Source organism: Diadema antillarum, unplaced genomic scaffold (assembly GCF_040938485.1).
Source record: "Diadema antillarum isolate AM-2024a unplaced genomic scaffold, OU_Dant_1.0 scf00000123, whole genome shotgun sequence".
NCBI classification, from domain to species: domain Eukaryota; kingdom Metazoa; phylum Echinodermata; class Echinoidea; order Diadematoida; family Diadematidae; genus Diadema; species Diadema antillarum.
Genome location: NW_027271012.1, coordinates 1,386,500 through 1,413,322, shown reverse-complemented (window position 1 = coordinate 1,413,322; position 26,823 = coordinate 1,386,500). Strand labels below are relative to the sequence as shown.

General features: G+C 38.2%; 1 protein-coding gene across 1 annotated transcript; it reads left to right on the top strand.

The window, feature by feature from the left end:
* The first annotated feature begins 2,099 nt into the window (after window positions 1-2,099).
* Window positions 2,100-22,000, top strand: LOC139720202 (PDF receptor-like). Its single transcript, XM_071631565.1, has 11 exons — window positions 2,100-2,148; window positions 3,021-3,145; window positions 3,991-4,094; window positions 8,478-8,631; window positions 10,048-10,201; window positions 12,141-12,204; window positions 12,747-12,819; window positions 13,363-13,448; window positions 14,784-14,970; window positions 17,393-17,488; window positions 20,853-22,000. Exons 1-11 carry the CDS (start codon window positions 2,100-2,102, stop codon window positions 20,898-20,900), a joined length of 1,140 nt encoding a protein of 379 aa, XP_071487666.1. The 3' UTR covers window positions 20,901-22,000.
* Window positions 22,001-26,823: the final 4,823 nt, after the last annotated feature.

Sequence of the window (26,823 nt, the reverse complement as noted above, 5' to 3'; positions counted from 1 at the left end):
AACGTCCCCGATGATTGGAAAAAGAAGAATATACGAAGTGATGTTCCATCAAGATCATTATGGAGGCAAGTGATCATACCAAATCAAAAAACTCTTCAGTCGTTCTCAAGTGCACCAAAGATGTAATATTCATTAATTCATCAATATCCCCACAGCGCACTGGCCGAGTGTAACCCTTTCTAAGCATGCTAAGAGTGCGTCAGCTCAATATGCCCAAGACTCTTGATTGGAAGGCGTCATAAAACATTCATGCCCTCCCACAGAGCGAGTAAAGAAAAGAAAAAAGATGTTGTAGTAAACTGTCTTTTGATTAATGACTGCATGTGTGGACTGTCCGATGTCCCTATGAGAACGTCTGGAAGGAATGAAGTGTGAAATCTGTGCTCATGTTTCCTCATCATGAAGAACCAAATGGAGATTGTTTTGCAGTTAACTTTGACAACAACAAACTGAAGCATTGATTGCGATTTTCAGAGTTAACGTCAAACAAACAGGAATGGATAGAATTTACAGTTTCAATCCGACCAAAAAATAATGCCAGACTAAAGTTAAACAGAGTATTCAGTGCAGATGGTCACGATAGCTAATCAATGACGCTCCCTCTATTTCTTTTTAATAATTGACTTTCAAGCAATAAAACAAGGATTGTTTGAACTTCTTTGTGAGAGAGAGGAAAAAAGCATTGCTAAATCACAACTGAAGAATGATTACATGAGTGGTGTTTGGTAAGTGATTTATGCAGTTGTTATGAATATTGCTTTCACGAGGTGAAGTTTAGTGGTGAGAATCAATCATAAGTTATGATTTTATAACACATCTGCTTCAAAAACAAAGTGTGTGTTTTCATCATACAACAGTGTTTAATGATTTGAGAAAAGTTTGTGCAGGAACTCAGTTTCTTAGATTTTAAGCGGGTTTTTTTCCGCATATTTCCAAAAATTAAATGCTTGCTTTTGTGCAAAAAAAAAAAGGAAATAAAAGAACATCCCAACTGTCGAACTTGTCTTTGCAGGTAATCTCTCTTAGATAATTCCGAACTGGTTCGGTTGCCTCTTTGCTCTTTTTGTTGTTGCTGTTGCTGTTTCTGTTTTTGGTGTTTTTTATGTACCGTGTTCAATTAATTCCTGTATTTTGTGTTTATAAGCGCATTCTATCTCAGGGCATTTTTTAAGATTTGAACGACATTTTGGCTTTGTTGTGATTTCGAGATCCCTGCCTATACCTCTTTGAGATTAATGCAAGAGTAAAAGGCCCTGATATCATACAGAGAGAGAGAAAAAAAAACCACGGAGAGCGAAAGAGTCAACGGAACGGCCGCTCTTGGACTAGACGATCAATCTGATAGCAAATAATCCGTGGAAAGGAGATGAATTTGTCATTCATAATAAATGCGCGAGCGATGATGACGAACTACTGCTTGAAAGGCCAATGACGAGGAAGAGGCGAAAAAATCACACGATTTTGCTACAGATTGAAGACCAATGTCTACTAACAACCAAAACAACATGCAGAACTCTACCCCCAAAGAGGCTGCCATCTTCCGTTTCCCTTAGTCAAAAGTTGTCAGCATCCAATTGTCTCTGCGCTCGTACATGCCTTCCTTCTGATATATAGAGTCTTTTAGCTATACGATTTAGTTGTGAAGATCTAAAATAGCGCTGGATACTTAAAATTTTCAAGTATCCCACATCATATTAGTTCTTCACCAATGTACATTTGATAAGCATTGGTTTCTCATTGTTGTTGTTGCTATCATTAGTCTCGTTACTTCGGTTATAGTTTGTTATTCTGAAGGTTCGTAATTCCGAAAATGAAATAAGGTTCATCATGGACGAACTTTTTTTTCGGACGAACAAATCGTTGTATTACTGAACTTTTGGATTAAGGAACTGTAGTTTTCATTATCAGATTAACAAACTTTCAGAATAACGCACCTTATTTCATTTTTCGGGATTAACCGACCGTATTTCATCTTCGGACTAACAAACCTTTGGGATAATGAACCTTTGAAAACTCCACCTTTGAAACTCCACAAATGTTTTGAGGATCCTGTCACTTGAGATTCTAGGATCAGAATAGTAAGAGCCATTATAAGAACCATGGTCACACACACTCAGGTCGGATACGAACCAACGACCCGGCTGTTAGGCAAGCGTCATAATATCTACTTTATAGACTATACCGTGTACACCGAGCTTTCGCCCGATAGCCAGTGTTGGTTCTAATCCCTATATGGCAGCGAGTACTTCATTGAATTTTTTTTTTTTTTTGCATCCAGCTATGGTTATGTTCATTGCAACTGATATCAAAACCGAGCATGTATGACCCATGATTTCTTTTTCTTTTTCATCCTGGCTACTTTTCAAACACTGAAAAAGCGGTGCTCACTTACGTCGATGAAGGGCAATTAGTCTTTCAGTCATTGCAATAAAAACAACTCAAGAACCTTTGAAAACTCCACCTTTGAAACTCCACAAATGTTTTGAGGATCCTGTCACTTGAGATTCTAGGATCAGAATAGTAAGAGCCATTATAAGAACCATGGTCACACACACTCAGGTCGGATACGAACCAACGACCCGGCTGTTAGGCAAGCGTCATAATATCTACTTTATAGACTATACCGTGTACACCGAGCTTTCGCCCGATAGCCAGTGTTGGTTCTAATCCCTATATGGCAGCGAGTACTTCATTGAATTTTTTTTTTTTTTGCATCCAGTTATGGTTATGTTCATTGCAACTGATATCAAAACCGAGCATGTATGACCCATGATTTCTTTTTCTTTTTCATCCTGGCTACTTTTCAAACACTGAAAAAGCGGTGCTCACTTACGTCGATGAAGGGCAATTAGTCTTTCAGTCATTGCAATAAAAACAACTCAAGACAAGAATCACTGATTTTAGTTCATTTCATTATCTTTATTATATTTGTTGCTGTCTAAAATGTCATCATCATCGTCATCACCGTCGTCAATATTTTCTATTATGTTTTTTTTTTTTCCATGCTGCTGCCTCTGTAGAAACCTTCAGCCGCTTCTGTCATAGCGACGGGACGTGGGAGGCGGAGTTGCCGTACTCTCAGTGCTTCAGAACCACCATACCCATCGACACCTTCACGGACAATTCCACTAAGGCACAACTCGAAGTAAGAGTCCCCCCTCCCCTCCCTCCCTCCCTATCCCCCTCCTCGTGAAATGCCGCTCCATGCTCTGGTAGACTTTTAATCAACAGAAGGAGATGAAACAGGGGAATAGAAAGATAGTCATCAATTAAGTTCAGGGTAATTGATTAAGTTCAGGGAACTTTGATTTCAACTTTTGGAACATGGCTGTGTTCGATTGGAAGTTTCCTTATAGAGGATTTATTCTGCGGCGGGGAGAGAGGTATAATGATTATCTTTGCCATAATTGGCCCATACTCGCATGGCATACATTCTTATTGTTTTTTGCCCAAACGCCATGAAAGTTTTGAGTGTATTTCACGGGGGGGGGGGGGGGGGAGGTAGTAGGGAGGTAATTTTCTGTGTTATAGAAAGCCTTTAAACCGTAATCACATATTATTCCATAGGACTCCCCGCGGGAATATGACCTTATTTGGCAAGGCGTGCTAATCAAATCCTGCGCTCCTCACCCCCCCCCCCCCCAGTCTTCAGCCGATGTTATGCAATTACGCAATTACGCAATTATGAATTTATGTTCAACCTGAGGTAAGTTTTCCCCACCCCAGCTTATTACGTTGTTTTCCCCCTCACCCGCACTACATCTTTCCACTTAAATAGGTGGTAGCGATTATAAAAGGCAAAGAAATAATCGTAAGGAGTCGAGATTGCAAGGGAGAGAGATAAACGACTTTTTTTTTCCAAAAGTAGGTTAATTGATGTTGTTTACCCGGTGGCGCTGCAGCACACCAATCCTGTTATGACACACGTGTATCACTCATCTCCGTTTCTTTTCTTTTCTTTTCTTTTTTTTTCCTCGCCATTCGCCGCAGTTTTACAAGAGCGTCATCAGCGGGGCGAAGCTCATGGAGCTGGTGGGGTTATTTCTGTCCTGGACGAGTCTCGTGGCGGCGCTGTTTATATTCTATTTTTTCAGGTGAGTTAATGATTTTGGTCAATTAATAACGAATTATAATGGCAGCAGCTAGAAGCAGAACCCAGCAGCACCTTAACAGTGATAAAAGTTGTAATAGCAGCATTGGAAGTGAATGTATGAAAAGTGCAATACACTTGGAGAACAAATTACTAGTGAGGTGGAAGTAGTTGAAGCAGTTGAAGATGTTAATGAGAGTAGGCCTAGTACTAATAGTTAACAAAATACAACATCGAAGTCTTAGAACCATGACTAAGTTAAGTTCTTACAAACATACGATAGGAGGTTAAGGTTTCTACCAAACTTTAGTGATTTTCCTGTCTAGCTTTTGTCCACTCCTGTGGACAGCCTCATGCCAAGCTTAGTGGTCACACCTCTTCTCTCGTTCTGTCTGCTCACCAACTTATATTCTTACAAGCAGTATTTCGCTGTAGAAGCAGTCAGATTAGAATTTCGAAACGCTGGCCCAAAGGAAACTTGTATCTACATATGCTATACTAAAATATGATTATAGTTTTCTCGTCTTATCTCGTCAAAATTGCATCAGATTTGTTAACGACACGGTCAGTCGAATTCGCGCGAATTTGAATGATCACCGCGATCAACATTTAAAAAGCTAGATAGTTCATTCAGTCAAATTTAAATAGCATGCCATTACTACACATCACTGGAATGAAGTAGGAATATATACTCAAACAAAATTCAACATTACCTATCGCACGCCCCCCCCCCCCCATAAAAAAGGGGGAGAGTAACTATCGTGTAACCCATATATGTACTGGATGTATACAATCTTACTGCGTCTTCTTCATCAAAAGGCAGAGAAAAATAGAGGTAGTTGAGTGTTAAAAGTGAAATATGACTATCACTATACCTCGGCTCCATAGACTAACATCTATAGCGCTATCACATATTAATGGACTCATTATGTAAGCTTATGTGGGACAATTGTGACGCAGCGGTTAAATCTCCGCACACGTAAACGTGAGATTCTGGGGTCAAATCCCACCCAGTTGCATGCATTCCTGTAAGTATGTCATAATGGCATGAGCCCCTGAAAAAAAAACAGTGCTAGCACAATAGAAGCTACTCGGTTACAGTTCGTTATTCCGAAGTCCGAAGTTTAGTTAAACTTTTCATTTTGTTTGTTTGTTTGTTTTCATTTTTGGATTAACGAACTTTATTTCATTTTCAAATTCATGAACCTTCGGAATACTCGGAGATTTTACTCGGAGATTAAAAATACGTGGCCTACAAGATCAAAGTAGAATAGACATTTTGTAGATTTTTGTTAATACAATGAAATCATCTCCAATACCTAGGGTATCTATAAAGTGGCGGCTCTAATCAACCTGTTATTAAAACTCAGTTGCTGTAAGATAAAACATTATTTTTATCCTCGATAACATTATTCTTAAAAGCGTGCCGCCATGCACAGTCGGGCGCATTAGACTTCGAAGTCTCGTTAACAATTACCTTTCTCCATTTTCCTGTTGTTGTGTGCATGTGTGCGTGTATAAGTCCAGAGCATGATCGGTTTTTCCCCTTTTACACATTCACAGTTATATCTCGTTTCGTTTCCCTCACATTTCTTGCGCCGTGTCTTCACATTGTTACTGAGTGAGTTTTTGTTCATCAAAGAAAGCCGAAAAACATGACAAGATTGCCGCGTTTTTGTTCTTTTGTGTTTGCTTTTCTTTCTAGTACTCACGATTATTTTATCTTCTTCTTTTTTTCCTGCCCATGTTCTACTAAAATGATTGATTCATCGAACGGCGTCCACGGGCGTTTGATGCTGTATCGAATACAGTTATTTGACAGGTGGAAGTGATATGAATGCCAGTGCGTAATTTGCCATGGCAGTATGTAATTCAGCCACGCCTCGGCCGGGTTATGTTGCATGACCTGAATACATGTAATGGACACTCCACTTTGTTTGCTCGTTGTTGTTGTTGTTTTTTCTCATTCCTCCCTTCAGCACAAGCAGTTTAATTTCCTGAAGTTCTAATACAACTAAATGTATCCAGGTCGCACAAACGTTGCCTGAAGATTGTTTGTTTGTTTAGTTTGTAAAGTCTATATACCTTCTATAATCCCACGAACGCTGACCCTCTTATACGTCTGGTACATGAATTATGAACACGGTATTGAAAAGGCACCAGGGCAGCTCAAGAGGCTAATCTCGGAAGTTCTGGGAATAAAATCCGATTGCAAATCTTTGGAAGTTTTCTTTCATTTTTCCTGGATAACATATCAGACCGTTACCATGGCAACATAGCACGAGGGTAGATTATGATCGTGAGATAGCGACACGGTTCAACACGTGTTTCTCTCGGTGAGGGAGACGGGATGGCGTCTCCGTGACATTCTGGCTCGGAAGTGCCAACTCTTGAGCCCAGGTGCGGGTATAATGGAACAAGGGCCGTCAGGTATCATAACGCAAAACTTCTAGGGTTGTAGATCTTTTCGTCTGTCTTTTTTTTTCTCTCTTTCTCTTCCCTATCAAACGCTCTATCTTTCCTATCTTCTTCCTTTCTCTCCTATGGCTACCGGTCACACACACCCACGCACGCACACGACGTCCATGCACTATACACAAATCTAATGCGTCAAAGATAGTAATAACTATTGGTAGAAATACATGCTTATTGCGTATGAGCGGAAAATTAAGTTCATTCGTATGAGCCTAGCCTGTACATGATGAATAAAAGGGTTGCCGCACTGTGTTATCTACAAATGAATGGAGTATTCCATTCGACATGCACCATGCAGTTACTAAAATGCAATGAGCATGGTGGCTGGTATCCGCGTAATGGTTACAGTTCGTTATTCCGAAGGTTCGTTATTCCGAAGGTTCGTTATTCCGAAGGTTCTTTAGTCCGAAGGTTCATTATTCCGAAGGTTCATTTATCCGAAAATGAATAAAGGTTCGTTATTCCGAAGGTTCGTTAATCCGAAAATGAAACAAAGCTCGTTATTTCGAAGGTTCGTTACGGACCCTATTTCATTCACGATTGATAATGTCAAAGGTACGCACCGATTTCTCCTTCTTTCTCATATCTCATATATATTATATATATATATATATATATATATATATATATATATATATATATATATATTTCTTGACTTTCTTCATGAACTCACGATGAGAGCCCGCTCAACGCGCGCACAGCCACATCGCTTCTTCCAAAGAAATGTAAGAGTTAGGACCTGCCAAATCAGTTTGTTATAAGAGGATTTATCCGTTTGTTATAAGAGGATTTATCCAACCTCTTTACATCGAGGTCCCTTTGTAGTTTATAATCTAGAGTTTATCCGCTAAGCAAATTTTTACAAAGTCAACCTGACAGGTTGTTTGACAACGTCTGCGTTGGTATAACCATGGACCTACAACGTAGGTCCATGGTATATCGCCATCTGCTGCAACAAATCGCGATTAAAGTCCAGATGACCTCGAAATAAGCATCAGGTTTTAGAATCTTTATTTAGGACCTGACTTCCGGTTTCATGACGCTTGTTTAACCACCACTCAAAGGTCCGATAACATTCAGAGCAGGTCCTTTAGCCAGATGCATCCATCATTTATCCAGATCTGGGTCGACAATTAATCCTCAATGAGTTCGGGGTCTCTGGTTTCCTGCCCTTTTTAACCCGCAACCCGTATCTATTCTTCGCGATGTATAATATGCGCTTCGGTCAGGGTTTCGAGATAGATTTAATTTACTGGACGTCCATGCCTGTCCGTTTCCATTCCACCACTGCAGTGAAAGTCTATACACAAGCGCAGAGCTGTCCCCGGTTGAAACGAGATGCATGCAGTACCAACATATTGCAGAATTTTGCTGTTCTGACTACATTGTATATGATATTGCTTTTGTTGTTGGTGGTGGTGTGTAACTTTCCGCCGCCACTTTAAGTTTGTAAGATTAAAAGAGACAACACAATGTATAGCTCTACTCTTTCGGTTCATGATAAGGATTATGTGAGACAATGCTTGTACGTCTTCAAACTGATTCTGAATACGCTCCGAATCATATTTTTATCTACTATAGATATGAACTCTGTTCTACAGTCAGTGACAATACCAATACTCACACGGTCACGTATTCATGGCAGTTAATTCAAAATAAGGGCAGCTTCTACGTAAGGTTCATACATATTATTTGACAAGGCCGCTGGGTTGAACACCATTATCTTGTCTGGATTGTTGTGAAAGAAAGCCTATGCATACCAGAGTAAAACGACCAGTCTTTATCAATATCCTAAAAATCACGATGCGTGGATTAAGCTAGTCAGGAAGAACCTGTATTACAGTCCTCATGACCAGGTTTTTTTTTTTGTTTTTTTTTTGTTTTTTTTTGTGTGTGTTTTTTTTTTAATCAGGAATCTGCGATGCCATAGAACTAAGATCCATCAACACCTGTTCATCGCCTTCGTCTTCCGTCTCACCCTCAAGATCATCCTCGATGTCGACCGGTACGTCAGCAAGTCACCCAGCGGGCAAGGTTTTGGAGACTCACACAGCATACAACACGTGGTACGTGTACAGTATGTCCCCCCCCCCCCAAAAAAAAAAAAAAAAAAGAAATAAATAAATAAATAAATAAATAAATAAATAAATAAATAAATAAAAATAAAAAATAAAAAATAAAAAATAAAAAATACAGTCGGACTTTTGCATTGATAAATCTTCAAATATAACATCTTAGCTACATTTTGCCAAAAAAAGACAACAACCAAACATTCAATTTGGTTAAGTGGTCACAGAGAAATGTGGATCATTGTAAAGCATAACATGGGTCTGTTTCTTACAAGTTTAACATTTGGATGCTCTTGGGAACTGCATAATAATGTGTGAACACAATGGACAGAACTTGGAAGGAAGGGATCCTCATTTCTCTTTGACCACTGAAGCAAAGCGGATGAGGTTTTCTGTAACATGTGGGTATTAAGTTATAGTTTCATACCCTGAAATTCTATTTGGATTAATTCACTTTTGTTTAAGTTATTGTAGCGGAGGGTCCCGTTGTATTTTTTTTTTTTTTGGGGGGGGGGGACATAAGGTATAAGAGTAATGAATGTGTTGGAGAGGCTACATGGAAAGAGAGGGGGAGGGGTGTGGGATGATGATAATGATAATAATAATAAGGTCTTATTTATCCAGGGTAGCCTCTCCAGTGTTGCCACTGCTCTACCAGAGGGCCCTGCCATTGTTATTACCCCAGCGTTGCCAGGTACCCATTTATACACCTGGGTCGAGAGGGACATTGTGGGTAAAAACATCTTGTCCAAGGACGTAAGCACTGGGCGGGAATCGAACTCGGGTCCTCCGACTGGGAGTCGAGAGTCTTATCCACTATGCCACAGCGCCCCCATGATGATGATGATGATGATGATGATGATGATGAAGAAGAAAAAGAAGAAGAAGAAAGAAAGAAAGAACAAGAAGAGAAGTAAGAGCAAGACGAAGAAGCAGATGACTATGTCTTGAAGGAGAAAGAAAAAAAGTAAGAGAGAATTGAGCATAGAGAGGAGCAGAAGGATACGAAGAAAGAGGCAAAGACGTGTGAATTAGGAGAGGAGGAAGAAAGATTGATAAAGAATAAAGCAAAAACACAACGAGGAAAATATATAATGAAAAGGAGCAAAAGTAGGTGGACAGACAGAAGAGAATGATTCTCAATGAAGCATGAAAATTGATTAGGATTGTGCATAGTTTGTGTTCAGCAGTACAATTTACTGTTTTCATTCTGGTGTATAGAAAGTGAGGAATGCTTCTTCGTTAAACCGAAAATGTGTTTAGTTTTCTGAATTTAGTTTTATATCGCCAAAAGCAGAAGGGATGGAGACATCACACGTTGTATCCTGTCTATCTATCTATCTATCTACATATAAATTCATATCAACCATATCAATCATACATGTGTTTATCAATGTCTTTGTTCATCTCAAGCCTCCCCTGTGCAAAACGTTCGAGGTCCTGCGAGAATACACGAGACTATGCACATTTGCCTGGATGTTCATTGAGGGGGTGTATCTCAACACCTTACTGTCTTCAGCGGTTTTCGGCAGTCCAAAGTTTGTCTTATTCTACGTCATTGGATGGGGTAAGCATCTCACAAACTTTGTTTATCAGTCGATTATCCCTAAGTCTGTTTTACTGTCACATTTTTCGGAGATCTTCTAATTCTAGATGAGAAAATGTTTGAATATTTGACAGTTTAATCTCGCCACCCTATCACATCAATAAATTACCTGTTACTTTTTTTTCGGCTCCTATATACAGAAAGATATGAGTATTTCATGTTTTTCATGACCTGCATGTATTTTCTAATTGTAGTACAAAGAATAGGTTCATTCATTCATTTATTCATTCATTTTTACATTTCTAACAGAAACATATGAATATTTTACCGAAATTGAATACATAAATTTCATCATAATACATAATAAAGGATAAGTTTACAAAATATTGTAAGTATACGGAAATGCTGGGAATGGGGAGGAATGCTAAAATAGGTTGTTGCTCTTGTTCTTGTTCACTGAGATGTACTAGGTAACAAAAAAACAAAGCAAAAACAAAGGGCAACATCCGGGTCTTTTCAGCGGCGATGTACAAGAATACATCTTGGGTGTCATGTCAATGGAGACACTGGCTCTAAGACAGTGGGTTCATCGGCAACTCCTTATGCCAGTGTCGGGTTGCGCAGTGTCTAATAGTATCGCAGATCTTTCCTTGCAGCCTGGGGAGGCATAAGGCGTCGTTGATACTCGACCTCGTCTCGTCCCCGATTCTTCTCTTCTAAAACTCGAGCGCGACACCGAGTCACCTGCTCATCCAGCGATCGGTTGCCGCTCCTATAATCTCGAATGCGCACTGCTCCGTCGACATACGGAGACGATATTCTCCAAAAAAAAAAAAAGAAAAGAAAAGAACAACTTGATCTAGCGAACAGAAAGATATTGACATTTGGGAAGTGCAAAGGAAAGCCAGAAACAATTTAGACCCCCCCCCCCCCCCCCAAAAAAAAAAAAAAAGAAGAAGAAGAAGAAAATTTGAGAAAGGAAAGGTAATAAGGGAAGGAAAGCGGAAGGTGTGAAGAAGGGGATCGAGGCCGGAGAATGAATATGTTTGTGAATATCTGTGAATATGAAATAATTCATCCGGGGAGTCACAGACTAACAAGACAAAAGAAAAAAAAAGTTCCGTGCTACAATTTTTAATTCTTTTAATGACGGTAATCGCTTGATTATTTGATACATAACGGGACAGCTGCAGGCCTGTAGTATTTATTTTTTTTTCACTATGTACTAATTTTCTTTGTGTCATTCCCGTGTACGCGCGCTGTACAGTAAACGTTATGCCCTAAATCATTAACTCGTTTGGGAATACTTCGTGGCTGCTAATACCAGTATTCTTGTTCAAACGGATGACTTATTTCATGAACGCTTGATTTAACTTATCAAGTTTGGGAGGAATATTTGAATACAGATTTTACCATCATGTCATTTATACATCTACTGGCACATCAGAATTTAGAATTTTTTTCAGTTATAATGAGGACAGATTGGATGGAACTTCATACATTCATTTAAGTCTACACAAAATCAGAATGATATTGATACAAATTTGCCAAAGCTGAGAGAGAAATCGGAATTTTAATCTTCTAAAATATTTCGGCAACTTCAGAATCAGTTACAAATTTAGCAATTAAGAAGCTTTTGACAATTCTACAAAGAAACAAGCAGTTGTCACTGGTTGCAACAACAAAGGACTATTTTTGGTTCCCTTTAAGAGCTGTTCTAGGATGGCTTCGAAAAAGAGAGCGGAATGGTAGAGGTTTCAAGAAAAGTTTTGGACATGCTGGAGAATGAGGTTTTGCTTAATTTCACCAAACTGTTACACCGATGGTAACCAAACATACAAATCTGGGAGGGGCAATGGTGCCGTTGCTCATGAGAGACGCATGAATATATAGATAAAGTGGTACTGTCGTGCTGAATATTTATTTACTTGATTTTCTTTTGTTCTCTTATAATTATCAGCATTTCCGATACCCCTGGTGATAGCATGGGCCATCGCCATGGACCTGACGAAGGGCAAAGAGGGGTGAGTGTATGCACCTACTGAAATACGCCTCCAAGATTTCTTGTCCTTCACGGGGATACGTGGAGAGTTTCACTGTAAAAGTTTCCTTCCTAACCTTCCCGTAATGACAAAGGCATGAAAGGCATGTTTCTAGAAAATTCATTCATTCATTCATTCATTCATTCATTTTCCATTTCCAACAGAAACATATAAATATTTCACAGAGGTTGAATACATAAATTACATTTTTTTTTAACATACTAAAAGATAGGTTTCGCATTCTGATCCGGAACAAGGTGCCATGGCGGGTTTTGAGCAAGTCGTCCTCATTTCACGCATACGTAAAGAGGGAATCATTGAGTGCTGCAACATCCCCTTAGATACGACACCTTGAGTGGATTCCCTTCATCCCTGGAAATGTTAACATTTATAAAAATCGTACAAGGAAATTGTTAGGTAAATTTACGCAAAATCTGTGGACAATGGAAGTTCTCCGCGACAGTAATAATTTAGTTGTGCAAAATTTTACTTTTTTTCATCAATTGTTTGATTTTTTTTTAAAGGTGCTGGTTGGGAGATGTGGTATCTATGTGGTACTGGATCTTCATCGAAATTCCCAGAAACCTCATGATACTGGTAAGAATGTGCACTAGATCATGCTGATGAAAGTTTCAATTTAGGTTTCCACGTAATGATTCTATACCTTCTTTATTTGTATCATATTAATGAATCTCCCCCTCGTACATGTGATGTGAGTTTTGAGAGTATTGTTTAAAGTATTAGAGGGATCGAACGGATGTTAATTTGTTTGTTTGTTTGTTTGTTTGTTTTTCGTGACTATAGGGATTGCTGATATGGTAGACACATCTCAACCCTTAAATTAATGGTCAGTTTCTCATGTTCTCTTGATAACAATGTTGTCTCGCGGCAGCCATATGCCACCTTATGTTAGGTATTAAAGGAACATGAATTAAAATTCAATTTGTACTTCTTTTCCGAAAGGGAAAAACTCAGGCGTAAATTCATCTTAAATTAAGAAATGTTTTATAATGCCGCGCAACTATTTGATGGACAGATATACATATAACATCAAGAACAAGTACTGCTTTTGAATTGCATCTTTCTTGGAAATCATCAAGGAATCTATATTTCTTTTCTGTCGTTCCAATTCTTTCCTAGGCAAATGTCTTATTTCTCTTCAATATCATCCGAGTGCTGGTGACGAAACTTCGAGAAAGTAACACGAGCGAGACTCAGCAAGTCAGGTAATAACTTTTCGCAATTATTATTCTATTTTGAGCCACGAGAGACTTCAAAAAACATTCACTTCCAAACGTGCATGTTCAAATTTCATGCAAACTTTTCGTCTGTACAAAACTAGGGCTAGACATAATCATGTGCAATCAATTAAGATGAGGCTCAGATAGTAATAGCAAAAAAAAAAATGTTTCCAGTTCAGTTCAGTTCAGTTCAAATTTATTTCATATTTCCATTTTCTCTATGATGACATTACAAAATTATTGACAACAAAACAAGAGTACAAAATATATACTATCATGTCTTTTGATTGTAGAAGAAAAAGAAAAAGAAAATATACTTGACACAAATGTACATGGTCATATCGTATGAAAATGTCACTAGTAAGTATAAGAAATATGATGGGGCCTACATAAAAGCTTTAAAGCTTGTAAAACTGTAGGTTCCCGAGTTCATAGGCATATAATTTTACACGGAGAACGGATATGTTTGTCTTGACCAACTAAAATTACACCAGTACAAAAAAGCGATGAGTAATAAACTAATGAACCACATAGATATCGCACAAACCAGACTGCATACAAATCTCGCAGTGTTTGAATAACAAAAATGCTATATTATTAAAAGATGTATCGGTACCATGAAATCATGGTACCGATCATGGTTCCTCATCAAAGGTAACCTAATAAAGTAGGCCTTTCAGCCCTGTTTTATCCAAACTTATAATTGATTATAAGTCCCTGAAATCAATAAAAACCCTCCCAAATCAGTCATACGTCCATTAGGCAATCAAAACCTCACAATCAATCATAGGTGGTACAGAGTTATAATTGACTTCACGATCAATCATAACTCTCGCTTAGTGAAACAGGGCTCTGCGTAGAGGGCGTTGCTCTCTGACTCTTTCTCCAGCATTCACAAACCTGGATCAAGAAAGGTGTTATATTGTGTAAAACGTCCAAGCCTACCAGCTGTCGAACCGGGAAACTTCCGATAGAAATCCGACCACGTCACCGGTGCGCCTCATCTTATATGTCAAAATGTTATATACCAAACGCAAACTATCACCTCGCCAGCTGCGTAGTTGTTGGATGCACTTATTTAAGTATCATATCATCTATCGTCCAGTTGACGATGGTGATAACTTTTACTGGGATGGCGGGCTTGATTTATAGAAGACAAATATACTATGCATTGTGAGGCTACTTGTTGAAATTTTTTAGGTGACAAAACTGGCACAGTTACTAGAGGGAGGGGGTCGTAAGACTCAAGGAGAGCTTTTTGTCGGTCAGGAACGAGCTGAGAATGTATTCTATCAAGGTTTTCATGATTGATCCGATCAGGAAAGCCCTGAAAGCGGCCATCGTCCTTCTCCCACTCCTGGGCATCGCCAACCTCGTCTGGCTCATCCCGATACCGACCCCGACAAACGACCGCGCCTTCATCCTCGTCTACAACTACCTGTTCCTCTTTCTCGACGCCTACCAGGGGTTCTTCGTCGCCGTCCTCTACTGCTTCGTCAACTCGGAGGTAAGAATGACGTGCGGGCGAGGCTGCGTTGGGGCGCCACTGCTCGGTTGCCCGCATCGCGTGGGTGATAGCATTGATTAAATGGTTAGAGTGACGATCCCAGACCACGTGAATGACAACACGTGGTTTCTATCACGTGGGTATAAATTCACGTGAAGAACTGACGAGAAACATGGCATTGTTGTTCATTGGCAACGATGAATAACGACCAATCTTAGCATGCTTAGGAAGGGTGGTATACCTTCAATCATGGGTACCTCAGTTATGTACTAGTAACACTTCCCCAGCGACAGATCCCCTCCATTCAACTCCCTCTCAAAACTTCATTGTCAAACGACATCTCAGTATTAGATAACCTACAATGGCATTCAGACAAAGGATGCCTCGTCTTAAGCAAATTGCAAAGTCATGGACATATTATTAAACGGCCTGTCTATACACGAGAGCACTCCGACAAAAAAGAAAGAGAAAGACGATCACCCCTACGCCAGTCAGCGGGCCTCAGTGTAAAGTGGGCCTATGCCACCTATTACCATTTCATGACAGGATTGCTCGCATACATGGGCAAAGGCGCTGTTATTGAGATCAGTGACCGCAGTAGAGGTTTTGGGCGTATGAATATTCCATAACAAACAAATCACGCGCAAGACTCTACGCCCGAAGCGTCACGGCCGACCGCGAAGTTTCCCCGCAATGTGGCTGTCCGCGACCCTCCTCGTTCCGCAACCTCAACTTCTGCCCTGGAGTTAAATTGGGGTGGGATGGTCACTGGAAAACCTGGAAAACCTTTAAAAACTGAATGGTTGCCGAGGGAGTGTCGGTTTTTTTCCATTTTCTGTAGATTCTGTTTTGCTTCGGTTTTGGTGACAAAAAGCATCTTGGTTGAAATGCAGCAAAATATCTCTGAATATTGGTAAAACAGACTTCTTTCATTTTCAAATTGCACACTCCAATGCTAATCCGCAAATTGTTTATGATATAAAGAGTGATGGTACATAGTTACACAAAAGGATCATACTTACTTTTTAGGAGTAACTATTGGATATGATTTCAGCTGGAATCATCATATAGCTGGAGTATGGGGGAGTTGATGTCGTTCATTATTTATAATAATTGTAATTATAATTACCATTCTAAAGTTTATTCATTCATTGCGGCTAATGATTTCAGGAGATATGCCCCATCAATTTTATTCTGACCATGGGAAAGACAAAGAAAAAGAGAAAAAAATGAAAAAGAAAAGAATAGATGATTAATCACATCATTATCTCGTTCCCGTTAAATCGATACCATCAATCAATTCTTTTCCATAAAATGTACGTGAATAAACATAAATAGGTGGTAATGCTGAGAGTCATTAGAGGTTCGATTCCCACGGGTTTCCTTTGTCCGACACGTTTGTTGAAAATATTGTGGATCAGTAGTTTCCACCTTAAAAATTCAGAGGGTGACAAAATGATAACGATTTCTCGCACCACGGCCATGCTTGTTCGTTGGCAAATTTAGAATGATTATCTACATACTTTCAAGATTTAGCAATAACTATACCAAACCGCAAAAATACATATGTACCTAAAAGTTTGTTGTGTTGTTCTTGTTGTTGTTGTTGTTCTTGTTGTCGTCGTCGTCGTTGTTGTTGTTGTTGTTGTTTGAATTTTCGATGTTATAAGGGGACTGAAATAATATAGTATTTCTGACTAGGCCTCTCGTCAGAAGCCTCTAGACCTCTAGGCGAGCTTAGGTTTTGGTAAAGATGAGATGCCTTTGTCTGAAAATGTTTTCAATACCGGCTATTTTTATTTGACAATTTCCGAGTCATTTTCATGTTAAAACACACAAAAAAAAAATGTATTCAAGCGAATGATAGAAAGATGATATTGGTTAATAATTGCAGCTTACATCTATTCGAAGCTGAGCTCTGAATTTTAAAGTGATATATCACCGACCGTGCTGGTCTCGGATGAGAGCCAAGTTTGCTCGCTACCTGACCCGTGATGAATTACCCTCACTAAGCCCTTGCGCATATATTCCACAGGGACTCAGTCTCTTCAAATATATAAGACAGAACATGCATATATATATATATATATATATATATATATATATATATATATATACATTATATTATATAATATGTATGTGTAATATTTATATATAAAGATATGAATATGTCCATGCCAACTCAAAAAGAACAACATTGGAGCTACTGGCTTCTATGGCATAGTCCCTGGATAAACTTTTTATATCTCTCTTATGCTGATGGCTACGATTAACTCCGATCTCTTCCAAATCGGCTTTGAAAGTGCTGACGTAAACATTAACTTTGTGTTATTGTTTTGTTTTGTTTTTTGTTTCGTATGAGTTAATGGTTTGTTTTTGTTGTGTGTTTTTTTTTACCTTTTTACTTTGACATGCCCTTCAGGTCAGAGCTACTCTGAAGAGGAAGTGGGCGGCGTGGAGGAACAGCAGACGACCGCATCATCACAGAGGCCATTCCGTGGTTACCACGGCAACAGATGTACGTAAGCCGATCACTGTATTATAGTCACAGAAAGGATGGAATTTGAAACACAAAACGGGAAGTCGCATCCATTCAAATGAAGATGCTTTGATGCTTTGAAATTTGAGAAAGAAGAAGCATTTTTAGCACAGCACAGCATTCTTGCTTACCCTCCTAAAAAGAAAAAAAACCCAAACTGATTGTGTGGTCAATAACTCCTGTCTTCTTTTTCTTCTTCTTTTTCTTCTTGAGTGGAATATACGAACTCCTGGGCTCCTTTAATTGATGTTTCAATTCCAATTCGTTTGCATCATACATTTTAATACTTGCTGAAGTCATTGCACCTTAGGTAAATCTGAACATCTTTGGCATCAGGCAGAAATTAATGGCGAAAGACCAATATCATGAATATGTACGAACAAAGGGGACGCTTTCGTTGTTTATGAGCCGACATAAGAGACTATTATTATTTTCAGTAGTAGCTGCATTCCTCATTCATTTTTTGTTCAGACTGTCTTTGAAGAGAGGGGAAAAGTACAAAATCCTGGCTCTGATACCATGTGAACAATAAAGCCACATGCATGATTTATGAAATCAGAAAATACTACAGACTTCCTTATATTAACAAATAGTATGGAAGTGAAATTAACTATTTTGTAATGACACTTTTCAATTAAATCTTAATTGTTTGACTTTTACTCTATCTTTCCTTATCATGCTTGTAAAAGAAATTAGTCTTCGCATTGTACGTGCTACGCCACCAACAAAGTGTTTTTTTTTTCTTTTTTATAAACATGATCGAGGGTTGCGTTTCGCATTAAATGTTGATTTCGATATGAATTTATTTCTGCAGAACACTTTTATTAGGTAAGACCCATTCATTTCAAGGCGATCATGTTTATAGTCTCTGAGTGTGATATCATCCTGGATTGTTCAATTTCTTTTATTAAGTTCAATTTGTCATCTCCAGCGAGCCGTCGCTCTCACGAATAGTAGCTTCTTACCAAGACATGCGTGCATGGGTTTATTTTTTTATTCACCGCCATATTGGATTGTAGATGGACTCTTCAGTTGAAACATTTCGTCCCACACAACGTAAAAGTTTTTTTTTTTTCTCACAGAACTGAGCTTCACCTTAAAAAACAAAATGTGATGCAATAATCCAGATGCATGAGATACAATGATGAGTTTCCCTTACTTGTTTCCTTTTTCTCGTCATGTAACGTACCTTGTGACGTAATATGCTTCTCCAATGTTAGTTATCCTGTCGTTTTTGGCTTTTCATTAACAATGGTGGTTGGCCGATGCTAGTTTCATCAACGTTTCACAAAATCCATCGTATACTTTTAAGTTTTGAACAGAAAGTTCTGCAAGTATTTATATATTTTTTTCATTATCTATATTACACTGCACTTTTATTCATCACTGTTGAACTAACGTGAAGTCAATGTTTCCATGACATATTGTTTCTATTGCTGTTGAGTTCACATCCGTATGCCAACGTTTTTATATTTGTCACTCGTGCGTCATATGTTTTGACGCATTAATTTTCATAAATAAGAAGAAACGGTATGTTTTGAGCCGGGAGGAGGAGGGAGGATGGAAGGATAAGATGTACTTTAATCCGATTTCTTATGACCTGTTGCAAAGCAATCTATTCAAATAGCACCGCTGTTGCCGTGCTGAAAGAAAAAAACTAAATGAATCCGGTGCTATTTCATTTCTGCTTATTTTCAGAAATAAAAAGTACTTTTAAAAAATCTATCCTAAACTGTATATATGCAAACCAATGCATTGTACGAAAATCATTCCATTTTCGGCAAACACCGCAGGAATTTAGCATGGCAATGAAGTTAATACTTAAAACAGAACTAATCATCCTACTCTGGAGTCTGAATTATTCGGTTGTTTTAAAAGATCTAATGAATAGATTTGGGGAATAAAACTGTATAGTGATTATAACAAAATTAATAACATAAATTACGTCACTGCATAGCAGGATTGCCAAATCTACTTTCAAATCGCTGTCAAAATTGATGGACTAAAAGTTTCCTCGGCCACAACTTTAAAAGGGGATCATCCCACGAGACCGGCGCCCACGGGTCATACAGCCCACGAGTTCGACATTGAAAAAAAAAGAAGATCCATGAGTCATACAGCCTATAAGTTCGACACGAGGTAAAAACTGCCAACGCGTTCGACATTACATCACTGGGCTTAATGTGTCGGTCTCGTGGGTCTTGTTTGCTTAGCGTCGAACTCATGGGCTGTATGACTCTTGAGCTGTATAAGTCGTGGGCTGTGTTACTCGTGGGCTGTATGACTCGTGGGTGTCTGTCTCGTGACGTGCACCCCTTTAAAGATGATTACTGATGAAACCTGATAAACAGTTATGGAACTTTGCAATGCCATTATTATAATCATTGTCATGATGAATAGTTATTGCTCTATAAATTACACGAATATTTGATTTTCGTCTGCCATATTAGTAGGGAATATGCAATAATTTGCAATGTATTTTTTTCTCTCTCTCTTTCTTTAAAACACAACAACAATATACAAAAGGCATCAATCACGGCAGGAAAGCTGCCAACTTGACGAAAAGAAACAATTGTTAATCTTGTCTTTATAAATCTTGTCTTAACGAATTATGCTCAGTTAAAGCCATTTGGTAGCCATCTACCGAAGGTGTAACGTGCAGAAGTAAGTTGCGCCAAATCAGACATGTTTTCATTAAAACAAGGGAGGCAGACCTTTTTTCAGAACCACATTTTCCCTGTCTTTCAACCAGTAGAATTACAATTTTCAGATATTATTATGATAATGCATAGCAATCGCAAGTCCAAACGGGTTAAATGGTTATATGTTTGTCGTTCATGAGGTTTTGTCAGTGACATAACGAGAGAGCAAAGTGAAGGAGTAATCTCTGGCAAGGGATTTTATCTAGCCGAGCCTCAGGCGAAGACTACACTCCAAGGTCAGATGCAATTCACTTTCAAAATGGTGGTAACGAAAATTTTAAAAACACTGCGAGCGAATACTCTTTAAAGAAGATACGCGTCAATAACAATTTATCTATAAAAAATGCTAAAAATGGAATTCTTTTTATTGGTTCAGTATTCTGTGAATGATTTCCACAGAGTATCTACATTGTACAAGTCTTTTTATTCAGTCGTTTCTACTTCACGAATGCCTTATTCATTTCGTTTTCTTTATTTTTCCATTTCCAACAAAAATAATATTGTCCACAATCACAAGCACAGCGTAATTTTTTGAACGCAAAATGTTTATTCAAATAATAGTGTACATAGCTCATTCATTGGTTAAGGTTAATGAACGAATTTTCTCTAAAGTCTGTTTCTACCAATGGTTGCGTCCGCAGATTCGCATGTCTCTGTTTGACAATGGTCACGTGCCGACGGAAACCTGACGTCACAACCGACTCCGATGCCGTCATTACCAAGAAATCTACCAGAAGCGACATAGCGGAGTTATGATGACCTGCCGATCAAGGAGGGCGCTTGTGAGAGGACGCGTACATGCAGTCTACGAGAGCATTATCACTACCGTTCTTTGAAAGGTCTAGATATGAGATGGACAGGCTGTGATGATGGGAATACTGCGTCTGTTGCAATTGTCCTAGACACTGCTGACTTTTGACCTCCGCCGGCATGGACCAGGGAGGTGACTCAGTAGACCCAGTCATCCTTGCAATGAGAAAATTGCGAAAGTGGACAAACGCGTTGAGACCGGGGCTTTTTGCCAAGCTAGGCTCTTTATTGATCCACAACTACAGTGTACTACAAAAATAAAGTACTACTCTAGTAGTAGGCCCTACGTTTAATACTCGTTGAGTGTCGAGCACGTAGAATATGTGAGAAGAGCGTGGTGTCCATCGTAAATGGGGATTTACTTTGTTTCCTAAAGAAAGATCTTTAGAGGCAATGATACCCAAAATAGAGAGTCCAAACACTATAGGCAGATCATACAGCATCTTTACTGCATGCAACTGTAAATTATTTTATTTCACGAGGAAAACTTTGTGGTAGCAACGGTCAGCTGCTGTATAGTTGACGTCCCGACAACGCGAAGATGAGGATGAGCTGCGCAAATCTGTCTTTAAACTCCACGACCCTCCGACCCAGGGATGGCGTCTTTCTAACCCTGGTGAAGATTGATGAAAGGAAATGAAATAATCACTGGAGGTATGATGGCCCCTTTTCGCTGCAGGAGTGACTCCAGAGATTAATAGCCAAACACGTGTGGTAAACAGAACAAAAAAGTTCCCCTCAGCAGACACGTGAAAAGAAGTCATGTAAAATACATTGTCAGCATTAGTCAGAGCCTTACATTATACCCATTCAATGTTCCATTGTACTATGGCCAATGCTCGGTGGTGTTAATTGGAGGGAATAAAATGGGAGAACAGAATGAACGGCATTGTGAATGTACCCTTAGCACATAACAGGCTTGGGCTGTACGTTACCATTCACTGTGACTTTGTCCCTATACAAAGAGACATATCATAATATCAACTGGCATTCTCGTTATAAAAAGATACTTTCCTACAGGATATGTTACTATTTTACGTATTTCCAATCTCAGTACACTGTAAAAACATCGGTGTTAGATTTAACACCACGGGTGTTAAATCTAACACCGATCAAACTTCAATAAAGGACCACACCCACAGGTGTTAAAAATGCACTGTGATGGTGTTGAAAAGTGTTCACCTGACACTTCGTGGTGTTAATTTGACACTGTACCTGGTGTTATTTTGACACTGCACTGGTGTTAATTCAAAAATGACACCACATGGTGTTGATTTGATATTTGTTGGTGTTAATATCAATGGTTTAACACCCGTCCAGCTTCAATAAGAGACCACACCAGCTGGTGTTACTTTGGTGTAAATTTATTCTCACATTTTTTTCAAAAATCGAGTATTTTAATGTAAAATTCTTGATCGTCTTGTTTAAATTAAAAATCAACAAGAAGTGCAGTTACTAAGAAACTCTTCAAAAAACAGTTTAAAATTTGGAAATGACACCCGTTGGTGTTAATCTAACACCATAAATGAGCACCGAAAATTTAACACCAGCTCGGTGTTCACTATTTAACACCGGACTTTTTGCAGTGTACCCTTTGTGACGGTCTTAAAGTCATTGAAAACTCCTCCCTATCGTACCGCAATAATACAGAAGATTGATATATTAGTTATTTATTTTTTTGTGCTGAAATGGTTTGTTAAAACAAACGTTGCGACAGAATGCCAAAAGTATTCGTGCGTCCTGGTTCTTATCTGAGAACTGCCTTGTGTAAGATTGATGCCCTGTATTGATATCTTTAAATTGGCGTTTTACAAGAGTACTCAACTCCGTGTACATGTACCGCTCAAATGTGATCTCTATTGCGCGTGCGCTGATCTTGACAAATTGTGACGTATGTATAATTATCTTGCCAGGACAAAGTATATAGAGACGTGACTGATTTTACTGCTTGATTTATGGGATGTATGGCAATACCGTCTCTGTCTTTGCTGCATCCAGCCACATCGTAGACTTGACAAATTTATTGCCCAACCGTTTGTCCTGACTATATCCCTCCTGGTTAAAGTCCTTCGCAATTTCGTGTGATGTCACTGCTCTTTGATCAATGTCCCCTTTTTGTCTTAATCATCAGCAAGGACAATTTCACTAAACATTAACCTAATCAAAACGTAAACATGGCAAGGCAAACGCCAATCCATATCCATTTCTCCATACTCAAACTCAAACCCTTACCCTAATCCCAGTCATTGACAAACGGAGTAGTACTTACGTAAATCAAGCCAAGATTGCTATTACAACCAACCAGCGACGAGAGGTGAATGAACACGAAGTCGCAACGAAGTAGCCACTGTTAAATTACACACAGAAAAAGAGATCCAGAGACTGTACATGAATGCATTGACATGTCATCTCTGTCCTCTCCGCTACTTTTTCACTAAAATGCATGTCTGCCAGATAAACCTGCACACTAACAAAAGTTTCGCATTTATCTCGCTCTATAAACAGGCCCTCTTACAAATCTTGTAAACTACCTTTACACGTGAATGTTTTCTGCTGCTAATTTTCACTAGAAAGTACTTGCCTTATTCAAAACACAATGATCATTATTGTGAAAGCTTTGTCATATCAAATTGATCCGCTGTGCTGCAAATATACGATCATAGAGACTAGAGTGTACAGCAATAACTCGCTCAAGATCGCAGAAAACAAAACCAAGAAAAATGTACTTATCTCAGTTCACACGATATTGTCGAAGTGCACTAACAGGTGCATCATTAACAAATGCTGCTTTATAGCTAACTGAGGTCATAGAGTTTGTTCATGACGCGATCTGACATTGTGTGGTTTGTGTCTCTACTGGTGAACTTGGAAAGATTTCTTGAAGTTTATGCCTCGAGAGATTTTCTTTTTCTTTCTTTCTTTTTTTTTTCTCTCTCTCTGACATACATTGTCGTTTGCTATGTTTTCATATTGTCCGTCCGTCTCCTTGTATGATTCTTTGTTTGTTTGTTTGTTTGTGTGCAGTTTTGGATTGTTTTCCTTTGTTCGGTTGTTTAATGTTTAATTGATGTTGTTTAACTCTTAGGAGTGTACATTAATCAAAATGTCGAAAACTTTGTATGAAATATTTCTTTCTATTTTATATAATATTTGCAAGAGTCACTGATCAAAATAGAACCGGGGAAATATAAATAAAGGGGGCATTCCTTGAAAGATTCCTGACATAGCCAGAACTTGCGTACCTCCTTCTTCGTTTAATCTTTTATCATTTCCATTAATTAAAAAAGGATATCTTCCTATTCTTATAACAAGTGGTTATTGTATAACATTATTACTCCTCAATATTGTAAAACGTACGCGTATTCAATGTTTGCATGATCAAATACAAGTACGCCGTTTTGGTCTTGTCCAGGCGCATTTCATTCATTTAATTTTGCACTCATTCAATATATATAATTTTTCATTTTGTATTTTACCTACAATTTGTTTAGGTGTCTTACCGTATAGAGTGCGAAGGATGTGGAATTAGTATTCCTACTATTGTGCTATCTTACACTTTAATTCTAAATCTCGCATCCGACCTCTGTTCCTCATTCTGACTATAATGCGTCTCCGTATCTTCTTCCTCCTCCTCCTCCTCCTTGTCTTCTTCTGCATCATCATCATCATCATCATCATCATCATCATCATCATCGTCATCATCATCATCATCCCCTATTCTCTTTTCACCTCGTTTTCATACGAGGAGTCAATATTGTACAAGCTATTGCACACACAAATATGCTTTGTCCTGTCAGATTTTACATTATTCTCTTTTTTCCCCATTTCTTCCGAGGTTTATGATAATTATGTAGCATTAGTGGACATGGTTTATTCACGACTTTCGTAGCTAATCCCTTTGAGTAATATGAGTGATATCTCATCTACGATGAATTACTTTGGATTTCCCAGGAATCCTAATTTGATCATGTATTAAATTTTGCATATCTTTTGGTAGAGATATTGTAAATATTTCCGATTATATTGCCCTGTTCTTCCTAAGCACTTACTCAAACTATCAAGTAACATCGTGAATTAAGTCTGGCTCCTATAGATGATCAAGCTGTTGCTATTGATACGTGAAGAACAACGATTGTACAGAGGTCTACTAATGCAGTATACCGAATGCCATTGACTTGATTTGTGTGCTTATATGTACATGTATCAATAAACCATATCAATTATTCATAGATCCTGATGTTCGATGTATTTCCTTATATCTACGCTCCTGCTTCCTGCAGTTTTTGGCTGTAATCGTTACATACATGACTGTGTACAGGCACACACACAATTCAGTACATATTTACGCCCAGGGAATTACAGTATCTATGTGAGATTTAGAATTTCTTTCTTTCTTTTTTTCAGCAATGATATGTGTAATGTGTGGGGATTCATTACCTTCTGATACGAGGAAAAATATATACGACACATTACATAATAGGACAATACCGCTCTACGAAGTAATACTTCAGATGTACAAAGCACTGTACAGGTAATTTATACGTTTTTATAGTTAGTTCTAAACCCCCCCCCCCCTCCCCCCCCCCCCCAAAAAAAAAAAGAAAGAAAAGAAAAGAAAAAAAATGATACATAAATTAAAGAAAGAAAGAAAAGAAGAAAAGAAAAGAAAAGCAAACAAACAAATGCATAATAGTATTTAGGCCTACACAAATGTTCATATCTCAGAGTTATTCATGTTCTTGCTTCTTTCTTTTTTTGTGTGTCAATTTTGTTAATAGACCAATTTGCAGTGTTTCAAATGACCCCAATTTTAAGCCATCGAAACAGAACAAGTGTAGAGCTAGACATCCCCCATGCACTCACATTATCTCACTTGCTTTTTATGTTAACAAGGTCCCTTGGTTGGGAAGAAAATGTTCTTTTACTACAACGTAAAGAAACCATTCAGGCTCTGCGCACGACGTAGCTCATGACAGCTCGGTGTCTCATTATGTTGTTTTACTCAGATGACCAGTATTTGCTCATGCGCAGATTAGACTCAAAGATCTTTGTCGACAGACAAGAGCTGAGCTGTTTACATCAAATACCACTTGAGAATGTTATATATATATATATATATATATATATATATATATATATATATATATATATATATATATATATAGTGCGAGAGATTGTCCCTTCCCAAACGTATGCGGGCGAGAGCAACGTCTGCCTCAAGTCTAATTCCTTTCACTATATACATACACACACACACACACACACACACACACATATATATATATATATATATATATATATATATATATATATATATATATATATATATATATATATAAATATATATATACATATATATATTATGTAATACATGGATAGATAGATAGATAGAAAGATAGATAAATAGAAGTCCACATGAGAGTCAACATTTCAAATAAGTTCTTGTTCATTATACTCTCTTGAAATGAAGTTCAAGTACATGTGGTTTGCCTAATATCAATGTAAATGCCACACTACCTCCAGTATTTGGTCCAATATATGATGCCATGAAACTTATAACGGAACTTTGTGTAAACTCTTGCTCCTCAAACAAACAAACAAACAAAAATCCTGTTATATCTACAGATATATATATGTATTTATACATACACATACAATTGTACATGTATCATATATATATATTCTTAGCATTTCTTTAAATCCAAATCCAAACATACAAACATTGTGAGTAAAATCACCACTAAACCTATGAAATGACATCTTCTTGAATGAAGAAAATAACCTCCCCCACCCATCCCCCCC

Coding starts and splice junctions, on each gene's coding strand:
- LOC139720202 (XM_071631565.1), top strand. CDS start 2,100: ATGGTCACACACACTCAGGTCGGATACGAACCAACGACCCGGCTGTTA. Junction 10,202..12,140: donor ATTCTACGTCATTGGATGGG/GTAAGCATCTCA, acceptor TATAATTATCAG/CATTTCCGATACCCCTGGTG. Junction 12,205..12,746: donor CTGACGAAGGGCAAAGAGGG/GTGAGTGTATGC, acceptor TTTTTTTTAAAG/GTGCTGGTTGGGAGATGTGG.